At 39.2% G+C, this 14787-nt stretch overlaps 1 protein-coding gene across 1 annotated transcript in view; it reads left to right on the forward strand.

The window, feature by feature from the left end:
- Positions 1–227: 227 nt before the first annotated feature.
- The window catches only part of LOC124020489 (reelin-like), a 266814-nt gene continuing 252254 nt past the window's right edge, over positions 228–14787 (forward strand). The window contains exon 1 of the mRNA XM_046335735.1: positions 228–321. Coding sequence (XP_046191691.1) covers positions 228–321 — 94 coding nt within the window. The remainder of the gene's footprint in view (positions 322–14787) is intronic.

A 14787-nucleotide genomic window follows, 5' to 3' on the forward strand; every position in this document is an offset into this window, starting at 1 on the left:
AGGGGAGACTGCATGCCTTCAACTGAAATGTGTCTTCCGCATTTAACCCAACCCCTCTGAATCAGAGAGGTGCGGGAGGCTGCCATAATCGACATCCATGTCTTCGGAGCCCGTAGAACATACTGAAGGCAGTGTACTGGACTGGTGTATATCAGGTAAATAAGGGACATGTGGGCGGTCCATTTAACAGACACTTAATCTGAACAGGAGCACAGAAAGGTTCTACTATGGAAGAAGTGGAGGAGAATAGAGGGATGAGAGGGAAGAGAACTGGAGAGCTCTGGAACACAGTTGAACAGAGCCCTGCTGAGGGCGCCACAGGTAACTTCCACAAAGCTGTGAACGATCTGAGAGACAAGGCTATGCCATCAAAGGGAACATAGAACTTGACATACCAATTAGGATCTGTGTAAACTCTTTATGGTTGTGAGACCTGGGGTCTGCCCACCAACCAAGAATTCACAAAATGGGACAAACACCAAACTGAGACACTCCATGCAGAATTCTGCAAAAATATCCCCAGTGCACAATGTAAAACACCAAATAATGCAAGCAGAACAAATTAGGCCAATTCCCGCTAATTATCAACAACCTACAGAGAGATGAACCTGGAGAAGAGTTCCCTAAGCAAGCTGGTCCTGGGGCTCTGTTCGCAAACACGAACAGACCCCACAGAGACCCAGGACAGCAACACAATTAAACCCAACCAAATCATGGGAAAACAAAAATATAATTACTTGACACATTGGAAAGAATGAACAAACAACAGAGCAAACTAGATCACTAGTTGGCCCTAAACAGAGAGTACACAGCGGCAGAATACCTAACCACTGTGACTGACCAAAATTAAGGAAAGCTTTGACTATGTGCAGAGCCAGTGAGCATAGCCTTGCTATTGAGAAAGGCCGCCGTAGGCAGACCTGGCTCTCAAGAGAAGACAGGCTATGTGCACATGGCCCACATAATTAGGTGAACTTGAGCTGCACTTACTAACCTCCTGCCAAATGTATGACCATATTAGAAACAAATATTTCCTTCAGATTACACAGACCCACAAAAAATTTAAAAACAAACCAAATTTTTAAATACCACAGTGTGCTATCACAGCAGCAAGATTTGTGACCTGTTGCCAAAAGAAAAGGGCAACCAGTGAAGAACAAACACCATTTTAAATACAACCCATAGTTATGTTTATTTATTTTCCCTTTTTTACTTTAACCATTTGCACATAATATGACATTTGAAATGTCTTTATTATTTTGGAACTTTTATGAGTGTAATGTTTACAGATATTTTTTGTATTGTTTATTTCACTTTTTATTTTTATGTATTTCACTTGCTTTAGCAATGGCGATCAGTCAATCATTTTCTGACAGATGTTTGTGAAGTGCATATCTCAGCAGTATAACAAATTGTGTATATTAATCACTTAAGATCTTTCTCTCTCTAGTTCTCTTCTCTCTCTACTATATCTCTCTCTCTCTCTGTCTCTATCTTTCTCCGTCGCTCTCTCTCCACCCAGACACCTTGTACTTTGTAGCAGAACTGATCCCTCGACACCCCCACATGGAATGCTTAGCTTAACAATTCCACAGAGATATTTGGCTGAACCATGCAAACATCTGCTTCGTCTACACACACATGTACACACACACATACACTCAGGTCTTGGATATTGTTATTCCTCTTGGCCCAGAGAAGACCAGTCAGAGATGAAGTATGGGCAGGAATGTTAAGGCTACCTTCAAAGGCCTTCCACCCTGCTCTTTAGATATAAATCAAATCAAATCAAATCAAATCAAATTTTATTTGTCACATACACATGGTTAGCAGATGTTAATGGAATGGAAATGCTTGTGCTTCTAGTTCCGACAATGCAGTGATAACCAACAAGTAATCTAACTAACAATTCCAAAAAAAAACTACTGTCTTATCACAGTGTAAGGGGATAAGGAACATGTACAGGATCTATGAATGAGTGATGGTACAGAGCAGCATACAGTAGATGGTATGGTACAGTATATACATATGAGATGAGTGTGTAGACAAAGTAAACAAAGTGGCATAGTTAAAGTGGCTAGTGATACATGTGTTACATAAGGATGCAGTCGATGTTGTAGAGTACAGTATATACATATGCATATGAGATGAATAATGTAGGGTAAGTAACATTATATAAGGTAGCATTGTTTAAAACATATATATATATATATATATATTTACATCATTTCCATCAATTCCCATTATTAAAATGGCTGGAGTTGGGTCAGTGTCAATGACAGTGTGTTGGCAGCAGCCACTCAATGTTAGTGGTGGCTATTTAACAGTCTGATGGCCTTGAGATAGAAGCTGTTTTTCAGTCTCTCGGTCCCAGCTTTGATGCACCTGTACTGACCTCGCCTTCTGATGATAGCGGGGTGAACAGGCAGTGGTTCGGGTGGTTGATGTCCTTGATGATCTTTATGGCCTTTCTGTAACAACGGGTGGTGTAGGTGTCCTGGAGGGCAGGTAGTTTGCCCCCGGTGATGCACTATTAACACAGTTCTGAGAATGAGACGGTTGAGGGGGAGCAGGCCGACCAGGCGGTGAACAGCCCGCCAGGAACTCTCGATTGTGCATCTGTAGAAGTTTGATGAGTGCTTTTGGTGACAAGGAATTTTTTCAGCCTCCTGAGGTTGAATAGGCGCTGCTGCGGTCTTCTTCACGACGCTGTCAGTGTGAGTGGACCAATTCAGATCGTCTGTGATGTGTATGCCGAGGAACTTAAAACTAGCTAAACCCTCTCCACTACTGTTCCATCGATGTGGATAGGGGGTGTTCCCTCTGCTGTTTCCTGAAGTCCACAATCATCTCCTTAGTTTTGTTGACGTTGAGTGTGAGGTTATTTTCCTGACACCACACTCCAAGGGCCCTCACCCCTCCCCAGGCCGTCTGTCGTTGTTGGTAATCAAGCCTACCATCGTCCGCAAACTTGATGATTGAGTTGCGTGCGTGGCCACGCAGTCGTTGTGAACAGGGAGTACAGGAGAGGGCTCAGAAAGCACTGTGGGGCCCCGTGTTGAGGATCAGCGGGGAGGAGATGTTGTTGCCTACCCTCACCACCTGGGGGCGGCCCGTCAGGAAGTCCAGTACCCAGTTGCACAGGGTGGTTTCGAGACCCAGGTTCTCGAGCTTGATGACGAGGGAGGGTACTATATGAAGTTTGTGTGTGTTTGTGTGTGCTGTATCACTCCTCTCTCACCCATGGATGGAATGGACTATACACATAAGCCGATCAGATCAGATCTTACCTGTCAGGGGATTCAGACACACACACACACAGAATCCCTGTCTAAATAATGCAGATCTTGCATCGGTATTGATCGAAGCGCTAGTCTCTATGGACTACTACTCCACTATCCCATATCTCCCTTCCATCCCTCCATCCACCCATCTCCATCCTCGCTTCCCCATCCATCTCCCTGGGCCTCTGTTCTTGTTTTAATGCGTGCCCCTCCCCCTCCGCTCATTCCCCTCTACATCAAACAGACATAATAATATGCCATTTAGCAGACGCTTTTATCCAAAGCGACTTACAGTCATGTGTGCATACATTCTACGTATGGGTGGTCCCGGGAATCGAACCCACTACCCTGGCGTTACAAGCGCCATGCTCTACCAACTGAGCTACAGAAGGACCATATCAGGTACCGCTGCTGTGAAGGAGTAGAAAATGCATGCAAAGATATTAGAGAAGAGCACTATTAACACAGTTCTATGAATGAGAGGGAGGGGGAAAGAGAGGAGAGAGAGTGAGAAAATCCCTTTCAACAAACTCTGATGTTGGAGGGGTGGATGTGTGTGTATGTGGGGGTGGGGGAGTGGAGTGGATAACCTCAGAATGCAGGTCATGTAGAAACTAGCACATGTGTGGAGGAGAAAAATCAGTAAAACTCTGATGGTTGCTTGTGATTGTGAATGTGAGAGCATTTTGAATGCACTACTTTCCTGAGCTGCGATGTACACTATATATTGAATATCATAAATATAGTGCTTTCCAAAACACACTGGAATTGAAATCATACCCTCCCCAGGAAACACTGGCTTTTCCCTCAACCATTACATGCCACACCAGCATCTTGCGGAGCCTAGATAGACTTGTGAAATAGATAGATAAATACGGTACAGAAAAGTACTATGGTTCAGCTACAGTATATTGAAAAGCAGCAGTCAATGGTGGTATGATTGCAGTATATAGGGAAAGGAGTGGTTTTGTAACGGTTTTCTGTATGTGAAGGAGAGTCAGACCAAAATGCGGCATGGCTATTGCGATCCATGTTTAATGAAACAAAGTAAACACGAATCAAATACAAAAACAATAAACGAAAACCGAAACAGCCTAATACTGGTGCAAAGTAACACAGAGACGGTAACAAGGACAATCACCCACAAAACCCAACACCAAACAGGCTACCTAAATATGGTTCCCAATCAGAGACAATGACGAACACCTGCCTCTGATTGAGAACCATATCAGGCCAAACATAGAACTAGACAAACTAGACATGTAACATAGAATGTCCACTCAGCTCACACCCTGACCAACCAAAACATAGAAACATACAAAGCAAACTACGGTCAGGGTGTGACAGGTATGATATTAGTATATAGGTACAGGTAATGGCATGATTACAATATACAGAGACAGGTGGTGGTATGATTACAGTATATAGGTACAGGTAATGGCATGATTACAATATACAGAGACAGGTGGTGGCATAATTACAGTGTATAGGGACAGGTAGTGGTATGATTACAGTATATGGGTACAGGTAATGGCATGATTACAGTATATAGGTACAGGTAATGGCATGATTACAATATAGAGAGACAGGTGGTGGTATGATTACAGTATATAGGTACAGATAATGGCATGATTACAATATACAGAGACAGGTAAAGGCATGATTACAATATACAGAGACAGGTGGTGGTATGATTACAGAATATAGGGACAGGAGTGGTATGATTACAATATACAGAAACAGGTGGTGATATGATTACAGTGTATAGGGACAGGTAGTGGTATGATTACAGTATATAGGGACGGGTAGTGGTATGATTACTGTATATAGGGACGGGTAGGGTTATGATTACAGTATGTATGTACTGGTGTTGGTACAATTACAGTATATCTGTACAGGTGTTGGTATAATTACAGTATATATGAACAGGTGGTGGTATGATTATTGTATATAGGGCCGGGTAGTGGTATTATTACAGTGTATAGGGACAGATGTTGGTATAATTACAGTATATAGGTGCAGGTGTTGGTATGATTATTGTATATAGGGCCGGGTAGTGGTATGATTACAGTATATATGGACAGGTAGTGGTATTATTACAGTGTATAGGGACAGGTGTTGGTATGATTACTGTATATAGGGACGGGTAGTGGTATGAATACAGTGTATAGGGACAGGTGTTGGTATGATTACAGTATATAGGGACATGTTGTTATGGTATAATTACAGTATCTAGGGGCAGGTGTTGGTATGATTACTGTATATAGGGACGGGTCTAATGGTCTAATTATTGCAGTGTATAGGGACTAAGGTGTTGTTATGATTACTGTATATAGGGACGGGTAGTGGTATGAATACTGTGTTATGGACTAAGGTTTTGGTGTGATTACAGTTATATAGGGACAGGTGTTGGTAGAATTACTAAGTATATAGGGGCTAAGGTGTTGTTATCCTTACTGTATATAGGGATGGGTAGTTTACAGTGTATATGGACAGGTGTTGGTATAATTACAGTATATAGGGACAGGTGTTGGTATAATTACAGTATATAGGGGCAGGTGTTGGTATGCTTACTGTATATAGGGATCGGGTAGTGGTAATATTAAGTGTATAGGGACATGGTGTTGGTATAATTACAGTATATAGGGGCAGGTGTTGGTATATTTACAGTATATGGACAGGTGTTGTTATGATTACTGTGTTATCGGGACATGTAGTGGTATTATTGCTGTATATAGGGTCGGGTAATGGTATAATTACAGTGTATAGGGACGGGTAGTGGTATGATTACAGTATATAGGGACAGGTAATGGCTAATGATTACAGTATATAGGTACAGGTAATGGCATGATTACAATATGAGAGACAGGTGGTGGTATGATTACAGTATATAGGTACAGATAATGGCATGATTATTAATATTATTATTAGATTAGGTAAAGGCATGATTACAATATACAGAGACAGGTGGTGGTATGATTACAGAATATAGGGACAGGAGTGGTATGATTACAATATACAGAAACAGGTGGTGATATGATTACAGTGTATAGGGACAGGTAGTGGTTTGATTACAGTATATAGGGACGGGTAGTGGTATGATTACTGTATATAGGGACGGGTAGGGTTATGATTACAGTATGTATGTACTGGTGTTGGTACAATTACAGTATATCTGTACAGGTGTTGGTATAATTACAGTATATATGAACAGGTGGTGGTATGATTATTGTATATAGGGCCGGGTAGTGGTATGATTACAGTATATATGGACAGGTAGTGGTATTATTACAGTGTATAGGGACAGGTGTTGGTATGATTACTGTATATTTGGGACGGGTAGTGGTATGAATACAGTGTATAGGGACAGGTGTTGGTATGATTACAGTATATAGGGACAGGTGTTGGTATAATTACAGTATATAGGGGCAGGTGTTGGTATGATTACTGTATATAGGGACGGGTAGTGGTATTATTGCAGTGTATAGGGACAGGTGTTGGTATGATTACTGTATATAGGGACGGGTAGTGGTATGAATACTGTGTATAGGGACAGGTTTTGGTGTGATTACAGTATATAGGGACAGGTGTTGGTAGAATTACAGTATATAGGGGCAGGTGTTGGTATGCTTACTGTATATAGGGACTGGTAGTGGTATTATTACAGTGTATAGGGACAGGTGTTGGTATAATTACAGTATATAGGGACAGGTGTTGGTATAATTACAGTATATAGGGGCAGGTGTTGGTATGCTTACTGTATATAGGGACGGGTAGTGGTAATATTACAGTGTATAGGGACAGGTGTTGTTATAATTACAGTATATAGGGGCAGGTGTTGGTATATTTACAGTATATAGGGACAGGTGTTGGTATGATTACTGTATATCGGGACGTGTAGTGGTATTATTACAGTATATAGGGACGGGTATTGGTATTATTACAGTGTATAGGGACGGGTAGTGGTATGATTACAGTATATAGGGACATGTGTTGGTATGATTACCGTATATAGGGACGGGTAGTGGTATGAATAAAGTGTATAGGGACATGTTTTGGTATGATTACAGTATATAGGGACAGGTGTTGGTATAATTACAGTATATATGTACAGGTGTTGGTATAATTACAGTATATATGAACATGTTTTGGTATGATTACTGTATATACAGACGGGTAGTGGTTTTATTAAAGTATATATGTTCAGGTGACAGTAAGATTACAGTATATATGAACAGGTGTTGGTATGATTACTGTATATAGGGACAGGTAGTGATATCATTACAGTGTATAGGGACAGGTGTTGGTTTAATTACAGTATATAGGGGCAGGTGTTGGTATATTTACAGTATATAGGGGCAGGTGTTTGTATGATTACAGTATATAGGGACGGGGTAGTGGTATTATTACAGTGTATAGGGACAGATGTTGGTATGATTATTGTATATAGGGCTGGGTAGTGGTATGATTACAGTATATAGGGACAGGTAGTGGTATGATTACAGTATATAGGGACAGTAGTGGTATTATTACAGTGTATAGGGACAGATGTTGGTATAATTACAGTATATAGGTGCAGGTGTTGGTATGATTATTGTATATAGGGCCGGGTAGTGGTATGATTACAGTATATATGGACAGGTAGTGGTATTATTACAGTGTATAGGGACAGGTGTTGGTATGATTACTGTATATAGGGACGGGTAGTGGTATGAATACAGTGTATAGGGACAGGTGTTGGTATGATTACAGTATATAGGGACAGGTGTTGGTATAATTACAGTATATAGGGACAGGTGTTGGTATGATTACTGTATATAGGGATGGGTAGTGGTATTATTGCAGTGTATAGGGACAGGTTTTGGTATATTTACAGTATATAGGGACAGGTGTTGGTATAATTACAGTATATAGGGGCAGGTGTTGGTATATTTACAGTATATAGGGACAGGTGTTGGTATGATTACTGTATATCGGGACGTGTAGTGGTATTATTACAGTGTATAGGGACAGGTAGTGGCATGATTACAGTATATAGGGACAGGTGTTGGTATGATTACTGTATATAGGGACGGGTAGTGGTATTATTACAGTGTATAGGGACAGGTGTTGGTATAATTACAGTATATAGGGGCAGGTGTTGGTATATTTACAGTATATAGGGACAGGTGTTGGTATGATTACTGCATATAGGGACGGGTAGTGGTATTATTGCAGTGTATAGGGACAGGTGTTGGTATGATTACTGTATATAGGGACGGGTAGTGGTATGAATACTGTGTATAGGGACAGGTTTTGGTGTGTTAACAGTATATAGGGACAGGTGTTGGTATGATTACTGTATATCGGGACGGGTAGTTGTATGATTACAGTATATAGGGATAGATGTTGGTATGATTACCGTATATAGGGACGGGTAGTGGTATGAATACAGTGTATAGAGACAGGTGTTGGTATGATTACTGTATATAAGGATGGGTAGTGGTATTATAACAGTGTATAGGGACAGGTGTTGGTATGATTACTGTATATAGGGACATGTGTTGGTATAATTACAGTATATAGGGGCAGGTGTTGGTATGATTACTGTATATAGGGACGGGTAGTGTTATGATTACAGTATATGGACGGGTAGTATTATGATTACAGTAAAAGGTGGTGGTATGATTACAGTAAATAGACCCAGGTGGTGGTACAATTACAATATATATTGACAGGTTGTGGTTGAATTACAGTATATATGGACAGGTTCTGGTACGATTACAGTATATATGGATTGGTAATATTATGATTACAGTATATAGGTATAGGTGGCGGTGGTATGAGTACAATATATGATTGTAAGGTTAAGGTATGATTACATCAGATAGGGACAGGTAGGGGTATAAGTACAGCAAATAGGTACAGGTGTTGGTATGATTACAGTATATAGGGATGGGTTGTGTTATGATTACAGTATATGGACGGGTAGTTTTATGATTACAATATATATGGACAGGTAGTGTTATGATTACAGTATATATGGACAGGTAGTGTTATGATTACAGTATATATGGACAGGTAGTGTTATGATTACAGTATATCTGGACAGGTAGTGATTATAGTATATAGGGATAGGTGGTGGTGGTGGTATGGTTACAATGTATAGGGACAGGTTAGGGTATGATTACAGTATATAGGGACAGTTAGTGGTATTATTACAGTATATAGGGACAGTTAGTGGTATTATTACAGTATATAGGGACAGGTAGAGGTATGATTACAGTATTTTAGGGACAGTTAGTTGCGTTATTACAGTATATAGGGACAGGTGTCGGTATGATTACAGAGAGTATACAGAGACAGGTGTTGGTATGATTACAGTATACATGGGCAGGTGTTGGTATGATTACAGTATACATGGACAGGTGTTGGTATGATTACAGTACATAGGGACAGTTAGTGGTATTATTACAGTATATAGGGACAGTTAGTGGTATTATTACAGTATATAGGGACAGTTGGTGGTATTATTACAGATTATAGGGACAGGTGTTGGTATTATTATAGTATACATGGACCGGTGTTGGTATGATTACAGTATACATGGACAGGTGTTGGTATTATTACAGTATATAGGGACAGTTGTTGGTATGATTACAGTATATAGGGACAGGTGTTGGTATTATTATAGTATACATGGACCGGTGTTGGTATGATTACAGTATACATGGACAGGTGTTGGTATTATTACAGTATATAGGGACAGGTTTTGGTGTGTTAACAGTATATAGGGACAGGTGTTGGTATGATTACTGTATATCGGGACGGGTAGTTGTATGATTACAGTATATAGGGATAGATGTTGGTATGATTACCGTATATAGGGACGGGTAGTGGTATGAATACAGTGTATAGAGACAGGTGTTGGTATGATTACTGTATATAAGGATGGGTAGTGGTATTATAACAGTGTATAGGGACAGGTGTTGGTATGATTACTGTATATAGGGACATGTGTTGGTATAATTACAGTATATAGGGGCAGGTGTTGGTATGATTACTGTATATAGGGACGGGTAGTGTTATGATTACAGTATATAGACGGGTAGTATTATGATTACAGTAAAAGGTGGTGGTATGATTACAGTAAATAGACCCAGGTGGTGGTACAATTACAATATATATTGACAGGTTGTGGTTGAATTACAGTATCTATGGACAGGTTCTGGTACGATTACAGTATATATGGACTGGTAATATTATGATTACAGTATATAGGGATAGGTGGCGGTGGTATGAGTACAATATATGATTGTAAGGTTAAGGTATGATTACATCAGATAGGGACAGGTAGGGGTATAAGTACAGCAAATAGGTACAGGTGTTGGTATGATTACAGTATATAGGGACGGGTTGAAATCAAATCAAATCAAATCAAATTTTATTTGTCACATACACATGGTTAGCAGATGTTAATGCGAGTGTAGCGAAATGCTTGTGCTTCTAGTTCCGACAATGCAGTGATAACCAACAAGTAATCTAACTAACAATTCCAAAACTACTGTCTTATACACAGTGTAAGGGGATAAGGAACATGTACATAAGGATATATGAATGAGTGATGGTACAGAGCAGCATACAGTAGATGGTATCGAGTACAGTATATACATATGAGATGAGTGTGTAGACAAAGTAAACAAAGTGGCATAGTTAAAGTGGCTAGTGATACATGTGTTACATAAGGATGCAGTCGATGATGTAGAGTACAGTATATACATATGCATATGAGATGAATAATGTAGGGTAAGTAACATTATATAAGGTAGCATTGTTTAAAGTGGCTAGTGATATATTTACATCATTTCCCATCAATTCCCATTATTAAAATGGCTGGAGTTGGGTCAGTTTCAATGACAGTGTGTTGGCAGCAGCCACTCAGTGTTAGTGGTGGCTGTTTAACAGTCTGATGGCCTTGAGATAGAAGCTGTTTTTCAGTCTCTCGGTCCCAGCTTTGATGCACCTGTACTGACCTCGCCTTCTGGATGATAGCGGGGTGAACAGGCAGTGGTTCGGGTGGTTGATGTCCTTGATGATCTTTATGGCCTTCCTGTAACAACGGGTGGTGTAGGTGTCCTGGAGGGCAGGTAGTTTGCCCCCGGTGATGCGTTGTGCAGTCCTTACTACCCTCTGGAGAGCCTTACGGTTGAGGGCGGAGCAGTTGCCGTACCAGGCTTGTGTTATGATTACAGTATATGGACGGGTAGTTTTATGATTACAATATATATGGACAGGTACTGTTACGATTACAGTATATATGGACAGGTAGTGTTATGATTACAGTATGTATGGACAGGTAGTGTTATGATTACAGTATATCTGGACAGGTAGTGTTATGATTATAGTATATAGGGATAGGTGGTGGTGGTGGTATGGTTACAATGTATAGGGACAGGTTAGGGTATGATTACAGTATATAGGGACAGTTAGTGGTATTATTACAGTATATAGGGACAGTTAGTGGTATTATTACAGTATATAGGGACAGGTAGAGGTATGATTACAGTATTTTAGGGACAGTTAGTTGCGTTATTACAGTATATAGGGACAGGTGTCGGTATGATTACAGAGAGTATACAGAGACAGGTGTTGGTATGATTACAGTATACATGGGCAGGTGTTGGTATGATTACAGTATACATGGACAGGTGTTGGTATGATTACAGTACATAGGGACAGTTAGTGGTATTATTACAGTATATAGGGACAGTTAGTGGTATTATTACAGTATATAGGGACAGTTGGTGGTATTATTACAGATTATAGGGACAGGTAGAGGTATGATTACAGAGAGTATACAGAGACAGGTGTTGGTATGATTACAGTATACATGGACAGGTGTTGGTATTATTACAGTATATAGGGACAGTTGTTGGTATGATTACAGTATATAGGGACAGGTGTTGGTATTATTACAGTATACATGGACAGGTGTTGGTATGATTACAGTATACATGGACAGGTGTTGGTATTATTACAGTATATAGGGACAGGTGTTGGTATGATTACAGTATACATGGACAGGTGTTGGTATTATTACAGTATATAGGGACAGTTGTTGGTATGATTACAGTATATAGGGTCAGGTTTTGGTATGATTACAGTATATAGGGATATGTGGTGGTGGTATTATTACAGTATATAGGGATAGGTAGAGTTATGATTACAGTATATAGGGACAGGTGGTGGTATTATTACAGTATATAGGGACAGGTAGATTTATGATTGCAGACAGGATACAGGGACAGGTAATGGTATGACTACAGTATATAGGGAAAGTATGTTGTATGACTACAGTATATAGGGAAAGTATGTTGTATGATTACAGTTTATAGGGACAGGTGTTGGTATGATTACAGTTTAAAGGGACAGGTGTTGGTATGATTACAGTATATAGGGACAGGTAGATTTATGATTGCAGACAGGATACAGGGACAGGTAATGGTATGACTACAGTATATAGGGAAAGTATGTTGTATGACTACAGTATATAGGGAAAGTATGTTGTATGATTACAGTTTATAGGGACAGGTGTTGGTATGATTACAGTTTAAAGGGACAGGTGTTGGTATGATTACAGTATATAGGGACAGGTAGATTTATGATTGCAGACAGGATACAGGGACAGGTAATGGTATGACTACAGTATATAGGGAAAGTATGTTGTATGACTACAGTATATAGGGAAAGTATGTTGTATGATTACAGTTTATAGGGACAGGTGTTGGTATGATTACAGTTTAAAGGGACAGGTGTTGGTATGATTACAGTATATAGGAAAAGTATATTGTATGATTACAGTATATAGGTCACATATTGTTTTATGATTACAGTATATAGATCACATATTGTGTTATGATTACAGTATATATGTCACATATTGTGTTATGATTACAGTATATAGATCACATATTGTGTTATGATTACAGTATATATGTCACATATTGTGTTATGATTACAGTATATAGGTCACATATTGTGTTATGATTACAGTATATAGGTCACATATTTTGTTATGATTACAGTATATAGATCACATATTGTGTTATGATTACAGTATATAGATCACATATTGTGTTATGATTACAGTATATAGGTCACATATTGTGTTATGATTACAGTATATAGGTCACATATTGTGTTATGATTACAGTATATAGGTCACATATTGTGTTATGATTACAGTATATAGGTCACATATTGTGTTATGATTACAGTATATAGGTCACATATTGTGTTATGATTACGGTATATAGGTCACATATTGTGTTATGATTACGGTATATAGGTCACATATTGTGTTATGATTACGGTATATAGGTCACATATTGTGTTATGATTACGGTATATAGATCACATATTGTGTTATGATTACAGTATATAGGTCACATATTGTGTTATGATTACAGTACATAGGTCACATATTGTGTTATGATTACAGTATATAGGTCACATATTGTGTTATGATTACAGAATATAGGTCACATATTGTGTTATGATTACAGTATATAGGTCACATATTGTGTTATGATTACAGTATATAGGTCACATATTGTGTTATGATTACAGTATATAGGTCACATATTGTGTTATACAGTATATAGTGACAGGTGTTAAAACAGATCCATATGAGTAGATGTGAGTAGAGTTGGGGATATGTGTCACTTTAAACTTACATCCAGTCATTTGCCAGCGTACAAAAAGTATTTAATATATATCCAACAGGATGCAAGACAGTGGAGGATGTTTGGTACTAAAAGCTGTTTTTGTGTAAAAGCCAGGAGAGAGCTGGACGGAGACATGTTGGGTTTGGGGTATTGTGATGTGGAGTTGGGGCTGTAGGCCACCTCTTTTTTTATATATTTGTTATATATACATACCAATTCTACTATTAAAAAATCGTATTTGATCAGATAATTTCTCTGTATTTATTTCTTACTTTTATTCCAAAACATGCCTCCTCTTTGCAACATAACGCTTTGTGTCCAGGACAAAAAGTTAAATTCTTTTTTTTTGTTGCACTTATTGCAAAAAAGTGGCAAATAATTTAACTTTTTGTCCTGGACACAAAGCGTTATGTTTGAACTTAAATCGGTTGAAAATCCATGACAAAACTTGAAAATGGCTGTCTAGCAATGGATCAACAATCAACTTGACAGAGCTTGAAAAATTTAAAAAAAAATAATGAGCAAATATTGTGTGATCCAGGTGTTCAAACCTCTTAGAGACTTACCCAAAAAGACTTACAACGGTTATCGAGACAGGGAGGAGAGAGAGGGTTGAGAGAGTGGGATGAGAGAGGGAGGAGAGAGGGGGAAGAGACAGGGAGGAGAGACGGGGGAGTGAGAGGAGAGAGTGGGAGGAGAGAGACGAGTATCCAGAGAGGAGCAGAGCATGTCCAATTTGACTGGAGTGTGGAGAAAGATTAACAAAGGCTGGAGTGGGAAGATTGGGAGAGAGACAA

Source organism: Oncorhynchus gorbuscha, unplaced genomic scaffold (assembly GCF_021184085.1).
Source record: "Oncorhynchus gorbuscha isolate QuinsamMale2020 ecotype Even-year unplaced genomic scaffold, OgorEven_v1.0 Un_scaffold_835, whole genome shotgun sequence".
NCBI classification, from domain to species: Eukaryota; Metazoa; Chordata; class Actinopteri; order Salmoniformes; family Salmonidae; genus Oncorhynchus; species Oncorhynchus gorbuscha.